This window comes from Peromyscus californicus, unplaced genomic scaffold (genome assembly GCF_007827085.1).
Source record: "Peromyscus californicus insignis strain IS unplaced genomic scaffold, ASM782708v3 Scaffold_1__1_contigs__length_55948999, whole genome shotgun sequence".
NCBI classification, from domain to species: Eukaryota; Metazoa; Chordata; class Mammalia; order Rodentia; family Cricetidae; genus Peromyscus; species Peromyscus californicus.
In genome coordinates, this window is record NW_026294492.1 from 7,519,586 (window position 1) to 7,546,001 (window position 26,416).

The 26,416-nt window shown below is 39.8% G+C and overlaps 1 protein-coding gene across 3 annotated transcripts in view; it reads right to left on the reverse strand.

Annotated features, from left to right (window-relative positions):
- Positions 1-26,416, reverse strand: part of Rock2 (Rho associated coiled-coil containing protein kinase 2) — a 103,004-nt gene that overhangs the window by 61,005 nt on the left and 15,583 nt on the right. For 2 of the 3 annotated variants that reach the window (XM_052745848.1, XM_052745847.1), the window contains exons 2-3: positions 3,454-3,535; positions 1,465-1,565 (exon numbers count right to left, since the gene is read on the reverse strand). The exons of the other annotated variant lie outside the window; for it this stretch is intronic. In XM_052745848.1, coding sequence (XP_052601808.1) covers positions 1,465-1,565; positions 3,454-3,535 — 183 coding nt within the window. The remainder of the gene's footprint in view (positions 1-1,464; positions 1,566-3,453; positions 3,536-26,416) is intronic. 3 annotated transcript variants of the gene reach the window in all.

Below are 26,416 nucleotides of genomic sequence, written 5' to 3' on the forward strand. Positions count from 1 at the left end.
CTTCCATTCCTCTGACATACTTCACTATAATGACCACATTAGCAGGGAACAGTAACTACTCTGACATTAAAACATGGAAAGCTGGGTTAAGGCATGGTGCCACAGACCCTTTAATCCCATTACTCAGGAGTCACAGGCAGGCAGATCTCTTTGAGTTGGGAGGCCAGCCTAGTCTACACAGGGACACCCTGTCTCAAAACAAAACAAAACACGACCAGTTTGACTGGGCTGTAGCTCAGCTGGTAAGTGTGCTTGCCTAGCATATGTGAAGAAGCTCTGGGCTAGGTCCCCAACAGAGCATGAGGAAGAATGCCTGTAATTCCAGCACTTGGGAAGTGGAAGCAAGAGGATCATAAATTCAAGGTCATCCTCAACTACATACTGAATTCCAGGCCAGCCTAGAATGTAGGAGTTTCTGTCTTTAAAAAAAAAAAAAAGAAACCAAAAAGCAAACAACTAAAAAAAAAAAAAACAAGGATAAGTCAAGATCTATTCAAAATCCAACTCCAAATTCTAGTATCTCTTCAATAATTAGAATAAATCATAAGTATGCAGAAAACAATATATTTGTATGAAATGTGTGATTTGGCTCTATATATCAAATAAGCAGTAAAAATAATGAACCAGTTAACCCTTAGGGAGTACTCTAACTAGCATGACTTATCTTATTAATCCACTTACGCATCATCCTCCACAGTGACCCTCACAAAGCACTGTCTCTATTCTTCAGGTCAGAACTTGGAGAAGAATTTACACTTAAAGTGATCACTGTTTCTCACTGTCATCAAGAGGACAAATCACTGTAGACTCAAAGAACAGAACTGGATTCTAAGAACAAATATTGGTGCCTCATGCTTAGGTATTAAAAACAGGAAAACCATAATAATGCCTCATTTAAAATATATACAATTTAATGTTAAGTTAAAATATTTACACTTTCACCTGCAAAGATAAAAGTTTTTTCATTGTGATATATGTGTGTGTGTGTGTGTGTGTGTGTGTGTGTATATGATATACAAGTGTGTGTACACATACAAAGACACACACACACACACACACACACACATACATCATAACTCACAAATCAGAGATTGGCCTGCCTTAATATCCTGAATGCTGGAATTAAAGGTATTTGACATCATGCCCAGCTTCAGTCTGATCTTTCTTAATGAAAATCCAGCTCTCATACAGTGTAATGCCAGAGTATAATATTGTATTAACTTCTAGCCAAATCACATGTAAAACCAAACTGGCATTATTCCAAATCACTGTTTTAAAGCTGGAATACTATTAGTGACAGGTTACCCCTTTTTAAAGATGGGAACACTGAGGCTCTCAGAGATAGAATGACTTCATCAAAGACATAAAACCAACTCCTCGAATGACTGAGAACAGAATTTAGAACTATTCAGCTGCTATGAAGAAAAAAAAAAGGTAGTAAGAACCAAACAAATCCTTTCTTACCAACTGAACTTCACCAAAAGCACCTCTTCCAATAACTTTTACAACATCGTAGTCTTCTGCTTTCATCTGTAAACCTCTAATTTTTTTCACAATTTTCTCATCTATAATAAAAAGATTACCATACTTTTAATAGCAATCATATATTAGAAATATTAAAAAATAGTCACCATATTTGTAAAAATTTTTAAATTCCTCTTAATCTTTAAAGGATCCTATTTTAAAACTTTAAAATGTGGGAATGGGTATAGTACAGTGACAGACTGCTTACTTAACACGAGAGGTCCTAGATTCCAGCCCCAGCACCGAAATAAACAAACACTCTAAGATACAGGGTATCTTCGCATCAAGGAACCAAAGCTGTCATTCGGTGGCACATGTCCCCGAAGATCACTAACTGCCAAAGCAGTGTCAAAGCATTCTCACTCCTCCCTGTGCAAGTGACATCAACGACCCAGGCAACCCTGATGCTTTATCAATCATGGCAGAAAGCAGTCACAAAGCTAGCTGTGTAACCAGGACCAGTAGGCTAAACACAAGGACTATACATTTTAAGCCAGCATTACATCATTAGGCCATATTGCTAGACGTTATCTCAAAAGAGAAGAGGAAGAGATGAAATTACTTGTAATTCCAAATTTAGTAACGAAGCTTAACCTACTTCTTTAAAGGCAGCAATCACATTTTAAATATATCAACTACTATAGTAATTATTAAAGGAAAAATACCCTAGCACTGACAATTCCAAAATAAAGGATTTGGCTGTGGGGATAAAGAGGATGCATTAATCATTCTGAAACTTCCTTTCCCCCTTTTGTAAGACATTTTTAGAATTTTAAGTTTTCTGTATTATGTGTTTTAAGAGTGTGGGTTTGTGTGAGTGTGGTGCCCTCAGAAACCAGATGAGGGCATCAGATTTCCCAGGAGTTAGTAACAGGTGGCTGTGAGCTGCCTCACATGGGTGCTGGGAACTGAACTCAGGTCCTCTGCAAGAACAGTATGTGTTCTTAACAGCTGAGTCACCTCTAGGTCCCTGGGATTAACTTTTCTTTTTCTATTTTTGGAGATTGTCTTGCTTTGTAGCCCAGGCTAGCCTTAAATCTGTAATAGTCCTCCTGCCTCAGCCTCCTGGATTGCTACATACAAGCACAATTCACCATGCCCAACTCACTTTGAGAATATATTTTCAGAATCCACTTACTCCAACATAATGCTGACAAACATTAAGGATAATCATAGACACAGTATTAACTGCTATCAGATCATTTTTCCTTAACAAGACAATGTACATAAATTACTGAAACAAAGCTTATTAAAGTCTACTGGGTAAATAAAAGCAAAGTCATAGAGTTACAATATTAACTTAAAATTTTGCTTAGATCAGCCATAACAAGAGTTATATGGTCTTAATTCATATACATTTTATCTACTTTACATAGTCTAACTTAGTTCAGCAAAGTTATTTTGAAAATACAAACTGTTTTTAAATGAAACAAATAGCACACACTAAGAGCAAGTTTAATAAATTAATAGGTTGTGGTGGTCTAAGTAAGAACGGTCCCATAGCTCATATATTTGAATGCTTAGTCACCAGGGAGTGACGTTATTTGAAAGGATTAGAGGGATTGGGAGGTGTGGCCTTGCTGGAGGAAGTACATCACTCTGGGAGGTGGGCTTTGGGTTTCAAAAGCCCATGCCAAGCCCACCGTCCCTCTTTTGACCCGCAGGCAGATCAGGATGTCGCTCTCAGCCACTACTCCAGCATCAGGTGTGTCACCTTGCCTCCTGCCATGATGACAATGGACTAAAAAATCTCTGAAACTGTAATCAAGAGTCCTCTTGGTCACAGTGTCTCTTCACAGCAGTAGAACAGTGGCTAGGTCATAGGTTAACAAAGCTAACAGATTTAAGTACCAAAAAGTTAGCCAAACACATCTCATTTAAAGCGCAGCTATGTGTCCAAACATGAATAGTAAAAATAAATATACTTACATCTATTTAAGAAATTATCTATATTTTTATTTTTCCTCAAAGCAGGAAAATCCAAGTCAAGGACCAAGGAATTTAAGCCATCCTGTTAAAAAAAATAAAGAATAAAAAGCAAGTTTGTAAAATTCTGAAGCCTTCAAAAATCTTTAAATATTATATATGCTGTTCCCACTGAGTAACTACGAACCCACATTGATATATTGTGGAGACTCTCCAGGCCCAACAGCTTGAACAAGTTTCCTAACCTGAGAATGTTAGCTGAGAAGCTGAGAGTATACACAAGGCCAGAGTTTGGTACCCAGGAAAACAAAGAAAGACAAATGCAGCTTACAAGTTTTCATTCATTTAAAAATCATTAATTTTGTGTCTATGCATATGGAAGAAGGGAGGGAAGTACCAAACGTAAGTTACATGACATTCTTCTCCAGGTAAATGGATAGAACCAAAAAGAATCATACTGAGTAAGGTAATCCAGACCCAGGCTGACCAACACTACATGTTCTCTCATTGGCAGCTGCTAGCCCCAAATCTTCAGATGTGAGCACATATCCTGGAACAAATACAGATGATTTAAGAGGCCAGCCTAGGCTTATATTGTCTCAAAAAAGGTGTCTTCTATTTCACCCAGGAAAATCATGTTAACTGACCTGTTATCCTTTATCACTAAGAGCCGAACATAAGCTATTTACAATACTGTATGGTTTGTAGGTACTGGAAGATTTTTAAACCCAATTATATGACAGACTAACTTTATCCCCTCTTCAACAACAAGAGTTTTATTACCTAGTAAAAGAGATGTTTGCCTGAAGAAGACAAGATTGACCAAGGAATATAAGAAATAAGAATAAATTAAAAGTTTACCAGCTGGGGCTGCTGGAATGGCTCAGCAGGTAAAGCACTCACCAGCCTGATGACCTCAACTTGACGCCAGAACCTACCCAGGGTAAAAAGCCTGACAGAGAAGAAATTTCCTGGAATCCCTAGCCTGTGTACTTAAAACAGAGGAAACAAGAGATCTTGCCTCAACAAGGTGGAAGGGGAGAACCAACTCCGGAAAGGTGTATGACCTCTACACAAACACCGTGGTACACATATGCCTGCACTCACACACATACATCATCTAAACCTACTAATAATAATAGGTAAATAAAATAAACAACTTTAAGGTGAAAATGAATCATATATTTTGCCACATGGATTAACGTGATAAAAGCCTGAGGCACTGACTCAACAGAGCATAAAAACAGCCTTCCTATTTCCTCTTATGAACTCTTACCTACAACTACAGAAAAACCATCTCTTGAGATCCCCCAAAGATGCCTTTAATCCTGGAACTCAGGACGTAGAGGCAGGTGGATCTTTAAGAGTTCAAAGCCACCCTAGTCTACATAGTGAGTTCCAGATAAACTAGAGCTATATAGAGAGACCCTGTATTGGGGTGGGGGGGGGGATATTCCCTGATGCCTTAGAATGCAAGGAGTACACTGAGGAAATAGTAGGTATCTTCCACACTTAGGGCACTGAAAGAGTGATCGATTGTATGCACTCTCAACTGTGAGGAGGTATAGGCTCCTGAGTGAGGAACACACATCCAGCTGGTCTCAATGTTGTGCCCTTCATCTGCTCTTCTCTGGAAGGAGGCACTCTTCCTCTCATCTGTCTGGACCTTATTTAGTTTCCACACAGGCTTTAGAGACCTTTCTCAGTTCTTGGACTACAAGTCTCTTTTCTGAACTACCCCAGAAAAGTATTTTCATTTTCCCCTACATAGGGTTTCTCTGTGTAGCTCTGGCTGTTCTGGAACTTGCTCTGTAGAAAAGGCAGGCCTCGAACTCAAGAGTCCCACCTGCCTCTGGAGTCCTGGGACTAAAGGCATGCGCCACCATGCCTGGATTCTGTACAGTTTTATATCCATTTTTAATATTACATTAAAAATACTTACTTTCATTACTGTGGGGTGTGGATACCTTCTTAAATTTTGTGCCTAGTGCCAAATGCCTCAATGGCTCTACCCCAGCTCTGGCCCTGAGAGACTGACTGCTGTTGTATATTTTGTTTGTGATATAACGAATAAAGCTTGCCTGGAGATCAGAGGGCGGAGCTAGCCACTAGTCAACCATAGAGGCCAGGCAGTGGTGGTACACACCTTTAATCCCAGCACTCAGAAGGCAGAGGCAGATCTCTGAGTTCAAGGCCAGTATGATCTATGAAGTAAGTTCTGGGTCAGCCAGGGCTAACCATCAAGACCTTTATTTTTCCTTTTTCTATCTTACATAAAAAGTCACAGAAGGAGGTTGGAGAGATGGCCAAGTAAATACTTTGAGGGTCAAATAAATCAAATATATGCCTTATCTTCTTTTAATACATGTGGATTTGTACACGTGAGTATAGTACCCTCAGTGTGTCAGATCTCCAGAACCTGAGAGCTAGAGATGGTTATGAATAACCTGCTGGAACCAAACCTGGGTCCTCTACAATACCAATATGTGCTCTTAACCACTGAGCCATCTCTCCAGCTCCAAGTCACTTTTCAATTTAATTTTTTTTGTTTTGTTTTGTTTTTCGAGACAGGGTTTCTCTGTGTAGCTTTGCGCCTTTCCTGGAACTCACTTGGTAGTCCAGGCTGACCTCGAACTCACAGAGATCCGCCTGCCTCTGCCTCCCGAGTGCTGGGATTAAAGGCGTGCGCCACCACCGCCCGGCTAATTTTTATTAAAAGAAAAAACAAAAACAAAAACAGAAACACCCCACCCTGGAAAAGGAATAACTGAAACAAGCAGCGTTCTCTGTCTCGGGATATCAGAAAGCAGCTGGCAGCAGCTGCTCTAAAACATGAGCTTTTTTTTTTTGGTCTTTTCTCCTTCTAATTTTGTATGTAAATATGAGCTACAACAGCCTGCCTCATTTTAATGAAAAAGTAAAAACATACTTTCTTTTTAAAGATTACTTCCATTCTTTTAAATTATGTGTATGCATGTGTCTACATGTGGCTATGAGCATTTGAGCACAGGTGTCCCCAGAACTCAGAAGAGAAGAGCAGATCCCCTGGAGTTAGAGAAAGTTAAGGTGGTTTGAGCCACTTCATGTGGGTGCTGGGAACTGAACTCAGGCCATCGGGAAGAGCAGTAGACAGACATTCCTAACTTTCTTTGGCCACTAAACCATCTCGCCAGGCCCCCAAATCTTCTCAACAGAAGCTTCAGACGCAAAAGCAACACAAAAGCCAATTACTATGTACAAATGTAGCTTTTAAAGTACAGTTTGTAGCCATTACCACCTAGAACTCCTGTTTCCTGTTCCTTCATTTCTGGCACTACCTTGAGCAGGACTAAGAATTTCTTGTCCATCAAGTACATATTAGCAACTCCTTAAACAAAACAGAACTATTCCTGCCAGGCAGCAGTGGCAACACCTTTAATCCCAACATTTGGGAGGCAGAGGCAGGACAATCTCTTTGACTTCCAGGCCAGTCTGCTCTATAGAGTGAGTTTCAGGACAGCCAGAGCTCCACAGAGAAATCCTGTCTCAAAACACCAAAACCAAGACTAAAATAAAAACAAATAAAAAAAACAAACTATTCAAAAGACATTGAACCTCAATTTTCCTTTAATTTTAACCCACAAATAGCCACAATCTTTCTTTCATTTCACAATCATTCATTTCATTTCATTTAAATCTTTCAACAAAATACATGCGTGAATGAACTTTGTCTCTGAATTATCTTCTAGGCTTGAAAAATGATTTCTGTAAGTCACACTGCAGCCCAGATTTATTTCCAGGCATTCACCAGATGGCCAACAGCCCCGACAATCTCCTAAATTGGAAACATGCACTCCATAGGATGTACAAAATGATCTGCTGAGCCATAGGAATGAGAGGTTTGGTTGTTACAGTGTTACTGTTGTAGCTGCTAGTGATAAAGCGTAGGGCCACCGTAAGCTCAGGTAAGTGCTCTGTCACAGAGCTACAGCCACACAAGGTAAAATTTAACACAATAGTCTTCAGGAAAGTTTCATTCTTGGCAACATTTAACTAACTGCGATATAATGCAATATACATGTTTTTATCATGATTATTCTTGAATTTTGTCTACTAATTTTTAAACTCCTTACCTAACCTCAGATTACAATTGCGTCATTTTAGAGAACAGACATGTCAAAATGTAGTAAACTACAAAATTTCAATATACATAGTGGCCTTTATACTGAAACTATTTAAAAATTGATGTACAAGCCGGGCGGTGGTGGCGCACGCCTTTAATCCCAGCACTCGGGAGGCAGAGCCAGGCGGATCTCTGTGAGTTCGAGGCCAGCCTGGGCTACCAAGTGAGTCCCAGGAAAGGCGCAAAGCTGCACAGAGAAACCCTGTCTCGAAAAACCAAAAAAAAAAAAAAAAAAAAAAAAAAAAAAAAAAAAAAATAAAAATTGATGTACACATCACAGGTGTAAATTAAAACGAAATGCAAGTAGTAACAGCAAAAAGGAAAATGGCACAGTTGGCCTTCACCTCTTCCACATATTAAGCTCTTATAACAAAAAATATGAGGCAAAAAAGAACGAGGCTGTAGTAACATTGACCCTCAATAACGCTCAAGATCACCGAGAGCCTATCTGAAACAGAGACTGAGTTCACAATTTCTAACGATGAAACCTTCAATAAAGGAAGGAACTAACAATTAAGTGAACATAATTTCCTCTAGTATGTTGATGTTTTTAAATGATGATGAGCAAGTTTTCTCAAATTAAAGAGAAAGTTTTACTGATATTATACAGAGCATTAAGGAAAAAGCCAGAAGCCAGGCAGAAATACCTTCCTAAAGCACAGAGACTCCTAGGCCCTCTACTACTGCTCCTGTTCAAGACATCACACTGTCTCCAAGAAAAAAAAACTCAAGCCTTAGAGATTTAACCAAGGCTACAGGTGCAGACATGTCTGTCTGTGATGTTGGGCACAACTACCAAGAGACTTACAATGATCACAATTTTATTTTAATCACTACAAATTTTCTTACTCTTTTGGTTAAAAGTCTGATCCTATTCTAATTTCTCTAATATTCAAGAACACATACTTGGGGGCTGGCAGGACAGCCAGACGGGTAAAGGTATCTACCAGCAAGCCTCACAACCTGGTTCAATCTCTAAGCCCCACTTGGTAGGAGCGAGAATTTCCAAGTTGTTCTCTGACTTCCTCTTGTGCACCCACATTAAAAACAGATCATCCTCCAAGAAGCCGTTTAAGACCGAGACAACGATATTACTGTCCTGAACTGAATCAAGCACTGAACTAATTAAATATAGTTATAATGATTTGGAAAATCTCTTTAGCTTTTCTGTTTTGTTCCAGTTCGTTCGTTCGTTCTTTCTTTCTCTCTTTCTCTCTTTCTCTCTCTCTTTCTTTCTTTCTTTCTTTCTTTCTTTCTTTCTTTCTCTCTTTCTCTCTCTCTTTCTTTCTTTTTTTTGTTCCATTTCTTTAATATCAAAGGATCTACTCTAAAAATCCTGACACTATCAGGAAACATTAGTTCTCCCTGTATTTTGCTTTGTTGTGACTGACATATACCAGAAACAATTGGTGAAAATGCAGTTTTCTTGACAGCATATGCCTTGGAAGGCATTGAAGAATAAGAAACAAATCAGAGAAGTGTAAGGAAGCTGTGCAGTGAGAGACTTACTGGACCCCTGGAAAGACGTAGTCCCATGTTCTAATTTATCTGTTAAGTACATGCTGGACACTGCTGTAACAGAAACAACCTAAGAAGACAAATGTATCCTCAGTATCAAATTACTTCAACACTAATGCTAAAGAAAGCTTTTCTGACGGTCACCAGGGGCAGAGGTGACGCTATGGCTGAAACACAAAACTCTTGAACTCCACATACTTTTAAGATCTGTCCTCTATCAGAGAACACAGAAACTTACAGACGGTGTTACACACATTCAAAGAGCAAGCTTTTACAACTAAGGGCACAGAGCACTGTAAGACATCATCTCGCCAACATTAAATTTTGTAAAAATAAGAGTGTGAAAGTTTAAGAAAATATTTTCAATCCTTTGTGGTGAGATGAAAAACTACCATGAAAGCTTCTAGTTTTATACAAAAGTTTTCTGGGTAATCTTTCACAACATACATTTCAAAAAGTCATTGAGCTTACAGATGAATTATATATTCGTCTATAAAAAGCTAAATTGCTCTAAACTTACTGGTTTTTTTTTTTTTTTTTTTTTTTTTTTTGGTTTTTCGAGACAGGGTTTCTCTGTGTAGCTTTGCGCCTTTCCTGGAACTCACTCTGTAGCCCAGGCTGGCCTCGAACTCACAGAGATCTGCCTGGCTCTGCCTCCCGAGTGCTGGGATTAAAGGCGTGCGCCACCACCGCCCGGCTAAACTTACTGTTTTTGCCTCACTATAGCAAGTTATTAACAACAGTATCCTGGTGAATACTTTAGGAAAAAGCCTAAGTAAGGACAATAGTAAATGACAAAAAACAATGTTTAATGTTTTGAAAGAAATTATTGCTATAGAAGAAATATTTTGAAAAGAGATGTCTGGAAATGTCACCAGGCATATGTGAGTACTACTGAGTAACATGCTTTGCATCTTGGGATGAATAAACTATGTTAACTTGCATGCTTAAAACCTTTGAACTAAGCCGGGCGGTGGTGGCGCACGCCTTTAATCCCAGCACTCGGGAGGCAGAGCCAGGCGGATCTCTGTGAGTTCGAGGCCAGCCTGGGCTATCAAATGAGTTCTAGGAAAGGCGCAAAGCTACACAGAGAAACCCTGTCTCGAAAAACCAAAAAAAAAAAAAAAAAAAAAAAAAAAAACCTTTGAACTATATTCTGAGGCTGAGAGATGGCTCAGCAGCTGAGAGCACTGGCTACTCTTCCAGAGGACCCGGGTTCAATTCCCAGCACCCACACAGCAGCACACAGCTGTCTGTAGCTCCTGTTCCAGGGGATCTGATGACCTAACACAGACATACATGGAGGCAAAACACCAATGCATATGAAATAAAAATTAAAATTAAAAAAAACCCTTCAAACTATATGCTAAGCCAGCTAAGACTAAAAGTAGTTGCATGTGTTTCTGCTACTCTACTCTGCCAAATCACTGCTGCTGCTTACTGTTAGGTCCACGTACATGAACTACGGCTAAACCGCTTCAGAGCTCTAAGTGGCACCTTCATGTAGTAATGTCTCTCTTTATCTCTGATGGGAACGTTCTGCTGTGCACTGTGCCTAATGTTAATAAAGCCCCTCTAGTCTTTTACAGAACATACATATGCACAAAGACACCTCACCTTGAGGTCAAAGAGTACCAGCTAGCTCCCTAGCTCCATAACTAATCATTCTTTCTCCTCCCTTCCTGAGAACTCAGCTTTGCATCAGATCACCTGTGACTCACTACCACTTCTTAAGTCACCTGCTACCCCCTAGGCTCACTAATCTCAGTCTCTATAAGGCCTTGGCTCATTGTACACTGTTACACTCTCCAAGACTAATCTCACCAAAATTAAACACTCATGCCTGTGGTAACATCACCAATAACTGCAACACCTCCATAATTTCAATTTTAAATACTTTGTACTTTAAGCACCATCTTATCTTTCCAGCTTACTCTAATGCAACGGTTCTCAACATGTGGGTCGCAACTCCTTTCAAGGTTGAATGACCCTTTCATAAGGGTCACATATCAGATACCCTGCATATCAGATATTTACATTATGACTCATAACAGTAGTAAAATTACAGTTATGAAGTAGCAATAAAAAAATTTATAGTTTGGGGTCAGCACACATGAGGAACCGTATTAAAAGGTCACAGCCTTAATTGAGAACAACTGCTCTAATGCCTCTGACTTAGTTAGGGTTTCTATTGTTGTGAAGAGATACCATGACCATGGTAACTCTTATAAGGAAAACACTGGGGTGGCTGGCTGGCTTACAGTTTCAGAAGTTCAGTCCATTATCATAATGGTGGGAAGCATGGCGGTGTGCAGGCAGACATGGTGCTGGCTACATCTTGATCAGGCCACAGGAAATGACTGTGACACTGAGTGAAGCTTAAGCAAAAGAGACCTCAAAGCCTGTCCCCACAGTGACACACTTCCTTCAACAAGGCCACATCGACTTCAACAAGGTCACAATTCCAATATTCCTTTGATCCAACAGCAACCTTCAATCCAGATTCTATCTTTTCCCACTCTGCTTCATCTCCTTCCTTCCCATACTCTTCATAGAACTTAAATTCCACAGTCAGTCACCACAATCACACCCTTCCACTTATGTCCAGCTGGTCCCCCAATCCTACTGCTCTGACTGACAACCTTGATAGCCCTATTCTTTCTCTACTCAACTCTCATTCCCATTCATTCATACACTTATTCTCTCTCTCTTTTGCCCCTCTCTTTATTATTAAAATACATTATTCCTTTTACAGTAGGTAAACAAAGGCTCTTGAAACCACTTCCCACACAGTCATCATTCCCTTTTATAAGAAAATTCTTTGAAAAAATATTTATAATACCTGTCTAATAGTTTTGGTGCTCCCATTAATGTTAGACCTCAATCCAATGAGTTCTACCACCACCTCCTACAATAACAAAATAGTTCAAGCTCATCAATGACCTACACATCATCCAATGACCAAATCTGTTCCCACTGGGGACGTCTTTCTGTATGCTGTGAATGTGTTACTCTGATTGATTGATAAATAAAACACTGATTGGCCAGTAGCCAGGGAGGAAGTATAGTATAGGCGGGATAAACAGAGGGGAGAATTCTGGGAAGTGGAAGGCTGAGTCAGGAGACGCTGCCAGTCACCGCCATGAGAAGCAAAATGTACAGATACCGGTAAGCCATGAACCACCTGGCAAGGTATAGATTTATAAATATGGGTTAATTTAATATATGAAAACTAGATAGCAAGAGGCCTGCCACGGCCATACAGTTTATAAGTAATATTAAGTCTCTGTGTGTTTACTTGGGTCACAGTGGCAGCGGGACAGAGCGGGATGGAGCGGGACTAAAGAAAACTCCAACTACAGTTCCCATCTGTGGGCAGTCTCTATATATATTCTTGATTCTCTCTAAAGATTCTTGAGAATCTTTCTTCAGTTGGCTTTGGTGAATATATATGGTTTTCCAGTATCTTCCTGAGTGTCTCATCTGTCTCCTTCACTGGCTATTTCCTGTGTTGGCCTCTTGCATTTTAAACTCACTTGCTCTATAGGATTCATTCTGTTTCATGTCTGTAAATGCCATCTGTGTGCTGATGGGTTCTACATTCATTATGTCTTTCCCAACAACAGCAACAATAAAAAACAAGCCTCAAATCCAAGACAAGTCTCTCAAACAACATCCAAAGCTGTGCCCTATCCCTTCTCACTACAACCACATCTACTTCAGTCTTCCACATCTCAGTTAATAGCAATCCCACCCTTCCCAATACTCAGACCAATCATTTGGGTATCCAGCTGGACCTCTCTCTTAAGCTCAAATTCAACACACACAAATCCTGTTTGCATGGCTTTCAAAGTGAATCTAGAGTCCCTGAGTTTTCCCACCCCTACAAGTCACCATCACTTTGCAAGCTTGAGTTTCTGTAAATGCCTACTACCAGGTTTTCTTGTTTGTGGTCTTACCCTCCCCTTCCTTTCAGATTACTTAACAGAATGCCAAGGATGCTTCTGTTACTCTGCTACTCAGAATATCCAATAGCTTCCTATTTCATTGAGAGTAAAACACAAACTCCCAGTTATGAATTAACTTCATCTCCTATTACTTTGACTCATTCTGCTGCAGCCACACTTGACCTGTTTAAAGTTTTAAAGTCACCAAAGGAGCCTCGTACATGGGGTGAGTAAAACTGGAATAGGTAGGTAGGTAGGTAGGTAGGTCAGACAGACAGACATACGTATCAATAGCAACTAGGGCCTTAACAAGAAGGGACATCTGAGCAGCACCCACAGCCCTGTGGGGTTAGGAGACTGGCCCCACAGAGAGAAACCAGACAAATTAGTTAACCATAAAATAACAGGAGTCTACCTCACGTCATCAGCAGAAGCACAAACTCGGAAGAAGGAGCTGGAATAAAGAACAGTGCTGGAGTGAAACAGGGAATCAATGTGATTAATTTAGATCTCAAGATCTAAAGACAGACATGGAAATATGAACCCAGTTGTTTGTGGAGGCCTGCCTCCTCTCTCCCTCCTCATCCCCCGGATCTATATCCTTTCCCTGGATTTGGCTTTTTGAAGCAAATGTTCTCAACCTGTGGGTCGCAACCCTTTGGAGGTTGAACAACCAACCGTTCCACAGCAGTCACCTAACACCATTTGGCATCTCAGATGCTTACAATGTGATTCATAACAGTATCAAAATTGAAGTTATGAAGTACCAACAAAAAATAATTTTATATCTGGGGGGTCACCACAAGAACTGTATTAAAAGGTCACAGCATTAGGAAGGTTGACAACCACTGGTTTAAAGGGTGTTGGTACAGAGATACTCCAAAAGTCACGTGCCCACTTAGCACCCATCTTGGCTTTGAAATACTACTCCCAACAAGAAGGAGAAAGTCCTTAGGGAAAAGGCTGATTCCAAGGCTGAAGCAAGAAAATGACAAGATGATCCCATGGAATCTTACCAAAAAGAAAAGTCTCTTATACTTTTTTTAATATGTCATAAAATGGCATTATCTACTCACATGCGCTGTATCATAGTCCTGCTTTTAAAATCCAATATAGTTATATAAAATTAAGGGCATTCGAGTGAAGAACACATAAGACCCTTCCTTACTATTTCTGTAAGCTGAGACTTCAAAATTATTTGAAGTTTTTTTTTGGGGGGAGCGGCGGGGAGACAGAGTTTCGCTATTGTAAGAGCCCTCCCTAGCTGTCTTGGAAATCATGCTGTAAACCATGCTGGCCTCAAACTCACAGAGATCTGCCTGCCTCTGCTTCCCAAATGCCAGGATTAAAGGCATGAGCCATCACCGCCCAGCTTACGTGAAGCATTTTTGAAAATGTTTTTAATTTAAATAAAATGACATCACTTTCTTCTCTCTAGCCCCTCCAGTTAGCTCTCCCAGCCAGATTTCTACTTTTCAAGAAGACTTTACTCTCTAAACTTTAAACACTGTGGTTCTTGTCCTTTTTCTTCTTTCCTCTTACTTTATATACTAACTACTATCATATGGCTCCCACTAAAATGTAAATTGGCATGAAGGGAATGCTGATGTTTTGGTCACTGCTACATCTCCAAGACCTAATTCTACAGCTAAGCTGGGGTTAGAAGGAATAAATAGGAACTCATATTCTTGGGATATAAAATTAACACACAATCGCCGGGCGGTGGTGGCGCACGCCTTTAATCCCAGCACTCGGGAGGCAGAGGCAGGCGGATCTCTGTGAGTTCGAGGCCAGCCTGGGCTACAGCGCAAGATCCAGGAAAGGCGCAAAGCTACACAGAGAAACCCTGTCTCGAAAAACCAAAAAAAAAAAAAAAAAAATTAACACACAATCACAAAAATAGGCTCACTTTCTCAATAAATGTAATGAAATATGAAACAGGTAAACTAAACCCACTGACACTCAGAGATCTTCAGAAGGGGATGAATGACCTAATAATATTCTCACTCCAAGGAGCTTAGTGAGCAAACCTACTTCCATCTGAAAGCTAGTACTGAAACCAGCTAACACAGCAAGAGAATATCAGTATCACGTGAACGCTCAGTATTAAAACACTAGGCATGGTAGTTAGTACATTCCAACTACAAGTAGGTTGAGGGAAAAATTAATGAGCTCTTGAATGAAAATAAAGTTTTAAAAAGGAAACAGGGTATGGTAGTACACCCTGTAATACTGGAAGTAGAGGCCAGAGTATTCAGGGTCAGCCTAGGCTACATAGGGAGTTTCAAGGCTGGACTGGGCTACATGAAAGCCTATCCAAAAACAAATGAGTAGCGCAGAGAATGTAGCTCTGTGGCTTGGCTGGCATGTATGAATCCCTGGGTTCAATTCCCAGCACTAAAAAAAATAAAATAAACAAGAATTAATTACATCAGACTTGATTAGAAAATACAAGTACAAGCAGGTAGAAATTCCTCGACAGAGAACAGGATGACATGAAATCTGCTATGATATGAAACTGGTGTGAACCAAGAAATACTTAGAAATAAGATTTTTACATTTCATTATCATATTACCTGGAAAAGCTACCAAGGTTAATTTAAATAACCACAATGGTTTCCATTAGTTTTAGTATTATAACTAAACAATCTGCATTTAACGGGGAGTGGATCCAAAAATGGGAAAATGCTATGGCTTCTAAACAAAAGTAAAGTGTTCAAATCAATAGCACTTCGTTTCACAAATGCTCATTTCTCATGATCTGCCAGGTAATAATGTGTGCCTTCATTTGCACAACTGTCAGAATCATAATAGAAAAAAAATATATAAGTCAGGTAAGGTGGTGCACACCTGTAGACCTAGTCACCCAAAAATCTGAGACAGAAGAATCCATTTAGCACATGAGTTCAAGGCCAGCTTGGGCAGCAGCACAATAAAATGGGGATGCAGGGATAACAACACTAAAGCAAAACAACTTTTTAAAATACAAAAGCTCTGTACTTTTAAAAGTATAAGAATCTGAAAACCAAATAACACGTCTAGAGGAGTCAGTAAAATAAAAAAGATGTATAATAAGCAAAACCATAGCGGGATAAAAATAATCATAAATAAATACTCCCAAGCACAATAACGAAAGAAATTCTCTCTCTCTCTCTCTCTCTCTCTCTCTCACACACACACACACACACACACACACACACACACACACCACAGAACCAACTTTTAAAAAGTAAATTCTAAAATGTTAAGTTAAAACCCCAATAATTAGATGTGTTATGAATAGAAAAAGTAACCAGTTAAAATAAGAGCAAACATCAAACAAAGCAAACTTTAAGGAAATGAATAAAAGAAAATCACAATACAATGACTCTACATTTGAAGATGCTAAATACAGCTCCTTAATACACACAAGCAGAACTGACAGAAGCAAAGAGAAACAAACTAACAAAAAAAAACACCTAAGGAATGACAGACAAACATAATAAGCCTTTCCTGGCCAAAGAAACAGTAGACTAAAGGAGCAAAGAAAGACAAGTAAAAATCATCAAGACCAGGTGGTGGTGTCGCACGCCTTTAATCCCAGCATTCAGGAGGCAGAGGCAGGCAGATCTCTGGGAGTTCTAGGCCCGCCTGGGCTATAGAGTAAGTTCCAGGAAAGGTGCAAAGCTACACAGAGAAACCGTCTGGAAAAACAAAACAAAACAAAACAAAATTCATCAACAATCTGATGAGACTTGATCTGACTGAGACAACGGTGCTACAAAAACTGTTAAACATATTTTAAGATTTATTTTTATTTTCTTATTTACGAGTGTGTATGCTTGTGTATGCTGGGTACATGGCACCTGTGTGGGGGTGCCTACAAAAAGGCCAGAGGGCGGCATGGGAGCCCCTGAAGCACATTACAGGTGGTTGTGAGACCCTCACATTGGTGCTAGGATCTGAAAAGTGCTCTTAACCAATGAACCATCTCTCCAGACAAAATGTATTGGTTTTCGTTGTTGTTGTTGTTTTGTTTTTTGAGACAGTCTCACTATTTAGCCATGGCCTGTAGACCAGAGTGGCCTTATCCTCAGAGATCTGTCTGTCTCTACCTCTGTACAGGGAGTAAAAGTACTGAGATTACTGAGCAACAGCCACCATACCTATGCCTTCCAGGCATATCTTTTTTTTTTTAAAGATTTCACAGAACATGTACAAAATTGACTGGAGAAATGGCTCAGTGGTTAACAGAACTTGCTGCTCTTGCAGAGGACCTGATTTCGGTTCTCAGCCTCTGTGTCCGCCAGTTTCATAACCCCCTGTAACTCCAGCTCCAAGGGATCCCACATGCTCCTCTAGTGTCAGAGGGTATGCGTATGTGTACACACACACACACACACACACACACACACACACACACAAACACATACACACACACAAACACACAGAGAGATAATCTTTTTTTTTAAAGAAAGAACATGTACAGAAAATGATCATATACGGAGCCATAAGTTTCAAATTTTAAAGGACTAGACACATGAGTTTCCTTATAAAAGCAAAATGGAGCAAAAACAGTAGTGAAGAGCTGACTTTCTTACCTACTCCATGTACTTTTACAAACAGCACAACCCCAAGTTCAATGCTCTGTAACACAACGCATTCATCTGCATTATTCTTTTAACACACTGGGAACCAATGACAGGCAGTTTTGGCTGCTACTGTCCCCAAGGTTAATAACACCATGTCTTCTGCAGAATTGATAAAATACTTCACTTACTTCTTATCCCCTGCACAAGTCTGACAAACAAATCCAACAATATGAATCAATTGTAAAAAAAAAAAAATATATATGCAAAATAAGATACACAAAAATATACGCTTTTATAATACAGGATTTATTTCTTTAATCCTAAGAAATTCTAGAAGAAAACACTTTACTACGACAGAAAAGACTAAGCTGTCAGAGGACATGGGAGGCTGGACTGATAGTAAAAGAAAATCAGGAAAACTTTAGAGTGAGACAAGCATTGCATATCGTGGTTGTGATGGTTAACTGATACATTAATTAATAGAAAAATGGTAGATTGTTGAATGAATAAAGCATTATGACACATACACCAACAAAAATGGCCATAAAAGCCTTTGCATTTCACAACAGTGAATGTCTCTCATTTGATATCTCCTTACAGTAACTGTGAATAATCTACACGCTGTCTACATGTCCTATAAAGAAGGTGATTCCAACTTTGCATGTACTACCTTTCCCGTTAGCATTATTCACTCATTTTTTATTATTCACTCAAACATAATACTTATTAAATGCACTGAAAATACCATTATGAATGGTTTAAATTTTCATATACTGGAAATTACACTTGTGGGAACCAACACATTATAACTTCCAACATACCACATACCATACTTAAATGTGTAAGTGAAGTCTAATATCTACCATACTTTACATATCATCAAATTTAGTAAGTTTAGAAAAAAATTCAAGCTGTAAATATCATTCATTTTTCCTTCCAAGGCTCCTAATAACAAATCACTGCTGAAATAAGCAGAATTCAGTCAACCCATAAACATCACTGTGAGCCAAGGAGTGGGAAATGAACACACACTGAACAGAGTGGTCCAGGATGAAAGTGGTGGGGAAATAAGACAGCACAAACAATGATTAAGGACAGTAAAGGTATAGCTGTATTCCTTACATACAGGGGATACGGAACAAGAAGAGGAACCCAAGTGGTGGTGCACACCCTTAACCCCAGCACTCGGGAGACAGAAGCAGGCGACGCTCTGAGTTCGAGGCCAGTCTGTTCTACAGAGAGTTCCAGGACAGCCAGGGCTGTTACACAGAGAAACCCTGTCTCAAGAAACAAACAAAAAGAGTAATATAAATGGATATAATACTCGAAATAAACTAGACACAAAGGCAAACACTGAATGATTCCATGGGAACAATTTGCAGAGAAGTATAGCAAAGGTTACAGTGCAGACAGGGAACTGTTGCTCAAGAGGTATTTATTTCTATTTTAGGTAATGAAGTTTTAAAAATAGATCATGCTGATGGTTGCAGATACTATGAATGTGTGTTGTGCCACTGAATTGCACATTTAAAATGACAAAAATGGAGGCCGGGCGGTGGTGGCGCACGCCTTTAATCCCAGCACTCGGGAGGCAGAGCCAGGCGGATCTCTGTGAGTTCGAGGCCAGCCTGGACTACCAAGTGAGTTCCAGGAAAGGCGCAAAGCTACACAGAGAAACCCTGTCTCGAAAAACCAAAAAAAAAAAAAAAAAAAAAAAGACAAAAATGGAAAATTCTGTTATGTGTATCAACCACAATACTTTTTTTTTTAAGTTCAAGAAACACTTAGAATGTTCAATAGAAACATGTAATACAGGGTAGAGGGCACAGATAAAAATTTTAGAGAAAAACACCATGTGTGAGACACACGGTACACTAGAGGTGACTAATAGAAGACTAGAGACTGGAGAAGACAACAAGGGAACCTGACACAGAGCAACAAACACCATGAAACAGAGCGGAAGCACCATCTTTCAGGAATATGCCAATCTGATCACCACAAAGGAAGAGAGTGGCATCTGCTGCTTGTTCTCCACACCTTTTAGAAAAGGTAATTTTCTTTTGGTACACTCACACAAATCTACAAAAGGGGGAGGGGGGCACTGGAGACCCAAGAATAGGCATTGTTCAAAAAAGAATGCTGAAAAATGGTATGGCAAAACCAGAAATTACTTGCATGCTTATGCGAACCTAACAAGCTTAGGGAATACCCTTTCCAAGAAAAGTAATGTTCACATCAAGCATAGTAAGCCCTCCAAGAGCTGACAGCTAAGTATGAAGGAAAATGATTAGAAAAGAGAAGAAGCAAGATACAGGAACCACGCTGGGCGGTGGTGGCACATGCCTTTAATCCCAGCACTCCAGGATTAACCCCGTCACAAACAAACAAACACAATACAAGAACCTGGATCTACTTGAAGTGCCAGCCTGCTCTGGCCAAAGAAACACACTTAACTTTCCCTAAATGAGTGGGATGGGAAATTCATCATTTAAGTATTTTAGGTTAAGACTTGCATTTTAGAACAAGTACTTTATCTGGTGAATAGAAAACTGAAGGACTATAAACATTGGAGAAAAGACCACTGGAGAAGAAAATGCCGTGCTGACACAGAAATAAGAGGATGGTCATTTGAGTAGGAGAGGAGCAAGCAGGGCAGCAGGAGAGAGAGACAGACGACTAGGCTTAGGAGGTGCACTAGCAGGACTGGCCCAGGGGAAATGAGAGGGGAGATAATCACTGAGTCTAAGACTAAAGCGAAGCAGATTTGCAAGTGGAGGGGAAGGAATACTTCTGTGATCTCATCTCTGGGAGACTCTAGTGGACCAAGTAGAAATGCCGACAGATAAATGCATCTCAGTCTAAAGCACCAACACAAATGTGCAGGTGGATAAAACAGAAGTCATCAACACATAGATGCTCCTGGAAATACACAGATCTGAAAGACAAGCTATAGCAGTAATTGAGATTTCTTTCTAAGGGCATTTGGTTACTTATTTTGTTTGTGAGACATTTGGACATCATTGGCGAAATCAGAAACAAGAATTAAGAGAAATTAAAGTCAATGAGTTTATTAGCTAGAAAGAAAGAGAAATCCAAAGCACAGCTGAGGAATCTTTCTGATAAGCAGAGCATCGGGCAAAACAGAAGGAAAGGAAGAACGAACAGTACTAAGATTAACCGGTGTGTCAAGTGACAGGAAATTTAAGGGCTCTCCTTTTCGATGACTTCTATTTTCCAGGAAACAGGAACACCATCTGTGGAGGAGACTTTGTTTCTAAGTCTAAAGAAATGAAAGCCCTAAGGAGAAGGAAAGAATTACCCTACAGCCTTGACAGTCTCAGGGACTGGAGTCCAGGAGTCTCAGTGTTGCTAATCCAGTTAGTTGCCTCACTGTCCTCCATCACTACTCAACAAACACCTTTTGTGTACACCTGAGAGACAAACCAAGCTGGAACCTAGACTGTGCCAGATACATCTAGTAGAGATTCAATGGTGCAAGGAAACAAGAGTTGTAGCAAGAGATTTGAATTGACTGACACTGCACTCTTGCCTTCTAGCGAAGGAAGCATTAGGGATGCTCAGCGCCTTACATCTCAGAAGTCGAGTGAAAGAAGAAGCTTAGAGCAGGACCAGGAGCGTGATCTAAAGAGCAAAGTGGATCTCAGGTAATGGTGAGATCCAGAAAGTTCCATGGGATTCAGTGTGTGGTGATGGAAATTAGGAGACAAAACTAAGTACTCTGTCCACATAAACAGTAAAGAGCAGTGCCAAACTTGTGGAAAAGCCTGTGGGCCAGATGCCTAAACCTTCAACAAATAAAATACAGACAAGAAGGTCACCAACAAGTGATAAACATGAGGAGAGGTACCAGATGTATGACCCAGGTACATGAGACCAAGTAGGAATTCTAAGAGAATGGTACCACGGCTACTGCAATGAAACACGGAAAGAAGGACCTATACACACACTGGGAGCAGGAGCTGAAGTTCTGCAAGAGGGCTCTCCCCTAAGAGAAACAGAGGTGCTTATAGCAATGGGAACGGTAATATTTGGGAAAGAATCTGAAGATGAAAGCAAGTATGTCAACCCCAGAGAAAAGGAGAAAAGGAAGGGAAGTAGAAAGAAGAACAGCAAGGGAAAAGCCTGACCACAGAAGTGTCCTACTGTCAGACAGAAAGAGGCAGCTAGGAAATGAGGCTGGTGGTTCAGACAACAGGTCCCAAGAGCTCTCTGGAAGAGAAGATACCAGGCATCTCAGCAATCAGCCAGTGCCTCGAACAATTGCAATTAGGAAAGAGTCTGTCTGTTTCTAGTGTGAAAAGAAAAGGAAAAAAAAATCAGGCCTCTCTGTAAAGAGTCAAATTAAATTTGGATGAATTCCGTTGGCTAATGAATATGTGCTGGCAGGGATGGAGAGATGGCTCAATGGTTGCTCTTCCAGAGGATCAGGATTAGATTCCCAGAACCCACACAGTGGCTCACAACCATCTGTAACTCCAGTACCAAAGGACCCAATGCTTTCTTCTGGCCTTCATGGGCACCAGGTAGGCACAAGATTCAGACATACATAAAAGCAAAACATCTACACATATAAAATAAAGGCAGAAATAAAAAGAGGCCAACAAGTTCAGAGTCAATTCCCACACTTCCTTCCTATCCAGAGGGCCCCAGACTTTAACTGTGTAAACTAGAGTGTTTCAAATATTAATAAATTTACACAATAAATGGCGATTTTAAAGAGGCTGTTCTGAGGCTGGTGGGATGGCTCAGAAAGTAACAGTCCTTGTGCCACACAAAGCCTGACAACCCCAGTTCAACCCAGAGGGTGGAAAGAAAAACGGACTCTCACAAGTTGTTCTCTGGACTTCAAACACATGCTATAGCTCATGTGAACCTTCAAGCATACACGTGCACACACACACAAACACACCAAGTTAATAAACGCTCTTAAAAAAAAAACTACATGCTGAGACTATCTGGGAAAGCAATCATCATTTTATATGCATGAGATCAAAAGGAAAATAATGCCTTATGCTATTAAATGCAAACAGCAAGAGGGATGGGCTGGCATCACAGGTTGTTGCCTCATTAACACAGGCCAAAGAGAAAAGACTGGGGGCTTATATAGTACATCACTTATAATTTTTAAAATACGCATTGTGGGAGTTTGAATGTAATTGGCCCCCATAATCCCAAAGGTAGTGGCACTATTAGAAGGTGTGGCCTTGAGGAATAGGTGTGGTCTTGTTGGAGAAAGTGTGTCACTGTGGAGGTGGGTTTTGAGGTCTTATATATGCTCAAGATACTGCCCAGTCTTACAGGCCACTTCCTGTTGCCTTCTGATCAAGATGTAACCAGTACTATGTCTGCCTCCATGCCACCATGCTCCCGCCATGATGACAATAGTCAAATCTCTGAACTGTCAGCCTCCACCTCAATTAAATGTTTTCCTTCATAAGAGCTGCCATGGTCATGGTGGTGTGTCTCCACAGCAACAGAAACCCTAATTAAGACTGGCATGTACTACTTTTGTGATTTTTTTAAAATGTTATTTATATTGCTTTTGAGGTTGTGCTGAATCAAACTGAATAAGTCTGTCCCTAAGAACATTAGAACACTGTGCCAAGGGGCTGGCATACAGCATCTCAGCATCTTGAGAGACAAAACTTCCAACAACTCTTCCCCCCGCACCTCCCACTCAAAAAAGAGGTAATTTCTTAAAATTATAATATTCTATAACTTTTCTCAGAAAAAAAGACTATCATAAATCAATTTTGAGCTGGTTTTTCTTAGCTCTAAATTTGGTTTTATTTTTATTATCTGCTCTCCTATTATGGAAATGTCTTAAATATGGAAAACAACTTGTTTTCCAGAAGTCTCCAAACTTCATGGCTTTACAGTCTTTTTTTTTTAAATCATATTTTTCTTTATTCTATTTTATTTTATTAATTTACTTTTGAGACAGGTCTTACTATGTAGTCCTAGCTAACCTAAAACTCTATAGACCAGGCTATAAAAATGAAAGAAATAGTTAAATATTTAGGGCTTTATTACTTGTTTTGTCTTTTGAGACAGCATCTCATACAGTCCAATCTGACCTCAAACTTGCTACACAGCCAAGAATAACTTTGAACTTCTCATCTTCCTACCTCTGCTGAGGTTTACCACCCTCTGCTGATTTTATGTGGTGTGGGGGTTTAAGCCCAGGGCATGCTACACAAACACTCTACCAAGTCAGCTGCATCCTCTGCACCAACCGTTAGGACTCTAAAGATTCCTTTACTATGCCACCTCAGCATTTCATAAATACTAATTACACACTAAAAACAGCAGTGTTTGCAGTTTTATTCGCCATGATAACTCAAATATTAAAGAAAAAATCATGCTGCAATTCTACAACTTATATAATTAGTATCTCAAAAATCAATAAACACAGGCTGGAGATGGCTCAACTATTAAGAGTACTGACTATTCTTTCATAGGACCCAGGTTTGATGTCCAGAACCTACATGGTAGCTCAGAGCCACCTGTAACTCTTGTTCCAGGGGATGCTATATCCTCTACTGAACTCCAAGGGCAGCAGGCACACAAATGATACACAGACATATTTGCATACAAAACACTCATACACATGTGAAAAAAATCAATAAACACAATTTTACAAATTTCTATAATTTTTCAAATTTCTGCAAGACAATATATACACATTCCTTAATAACCAAAAACTATAGAATCACCCAGCAAAAAACCTGATATTAGAAGCACTTTGAAGAGCTAGATGGTGGTGGTGCACGCTTTTAATCCCAGCACTCGGGAAGCAGAGGCAGGCAGATCTCTGGGAGTTCGAGGCCAGCTTGGTCTATAGAGTCAGTTCCAGGACAGCCATGACTGTTACAGAGAATCTCTGTCTCAAAAAACTACACACATACAAAAAGTACTTGAAAGAATAGAAAACATGGGCTTCAGATCAGCTACTGATGAACTGTTTATTTTCTATGGAGAAAATCATTTATTTGTTTGTTTGTTTGTTTGTTTATTTATTTATTTATTTGGGGTTTTGGTTTGGGGGATAGGGCTTCTCTGTACAGCCCTGGCTGTCCTAGAACTTGCTTTGTAGATGGAGATAGCCTCCAACTCATAGAGAGCTGCTTGCCTCTGCCTCCCAAGTGCTGGGATTAAAGACATGAGCCACTATGCCTGGCTGAGAAAATAATTTCAAACATACATTTAAAATTCTAAAGAGTACTCTCAATATTGCTTGTCATAACCAATAACTTGAAAGCTGCTTTGTATGTAAATTTTCAAAATTGTTTTAAAAATAAGGATTGTATTTACACTTTATTTTTGTTTTCTTTTTGTTGTTGTTTTTTGGTTTTTTTTGGGTTTTTTTGAGACAGGTTTTCTTTGTGTAGTCCTGGCTCTCCTGGAACATGCTCTGTAGATCAGGCTGGCCTGAATTCAGAGATCTGCCTGCCTCTGTGCCACCACAAAAGAATGTTTGAATGCTTCTGCTTTTTAAACACAGGCATGATCACAGGATAGACACAGAACACCTTGCATCAGGAGCTATAATCTGAAGGAACATACATTCAACTTTAATTTTCTAGTTAAGTTTTTTCCTCATGAATTAAGCTGACTCCAAAACTGTGACTACCACTATTTTTCACTTTCCTATTCATTAAATGTGAAATGTCAAAATTACGTATTTTGGGCTGAGACTGTGTGGTCCAGTTAGTAGAACACTCGCTTCACAAACACAGAGCCCTAGCTTCAATCTCTAGGACTGCATATATGGGGCACGATGGCACAGGTCTATAACCCCAAGGCCTGAGGAAGGCAGAGGTGAGAAGAACAAAAGTTCAAGGTCACCCTTTGCTACACTGCAAGTTTAGGCTAGCCTGGGGTATATGAAATTTTGTCTCAAAAGGAAAAAATATAATGTTTAAAAAAAAAAACCTTCAAGGCCATTCTCTATCACAAAGCCAAATTATACATTTGAGGCCAGTGAGCTGGTTTATCCAGTGAAGGCACTGGCCACCAACCTGAAGACCTGAGTTCCATCCCTGGGACTCACACAGTGGAAAGAAGACAACCAACTCCCAAAAGTTGTGCTCTGACTTCCACAAATGCACTGTGGCATGTATGTACCTACACAGGTGTATACACACACACACACACACACACACACACACACACACACACACACACTAATGTAAGTTTCTACCTTACTACAAATAAGTTGTTATACACGCTATCTTTAACCTAGGGTAAGGTGCAATGTTAATTTTTTTCATGTATACTTTATCATAATATATTTCTTTTTCTTTTTACATGTACTCTCCCTTTAGGAGTGCAGCAAATTAAGGGAGAGAAGGAGACATAGAGAAGGCAGAGAAGCTGGCTAGCCTTAATTAATCCAATTTGTATGGAGTCCTCAAAGAGAAAATGTGACGGTCCTGGCATCCTTAGATATGTCAGCCTTTTCTACCTACATACACAATTCTGTTTTCTGAAAAAATCTTAAGCATCTGGGTCTGATTTTTTCACTTAGTGCAAGAAAAAATATATCCACAGTGCCTCTCATCTTCTTCCTGAAGACTACTTGCATCACTATTTCAGAAATGCTCCTTTAATGCAAAGCCCTGGCTACCTCAGTCCACCTACTTGAGGAGACCTGACAGGGGAATCTCTACAGGAGGATCTCCACAGAAGGATCCCCAACAGGGGGATATTCACAGAACGATTCCTACAAGAGTATCACCTCAATT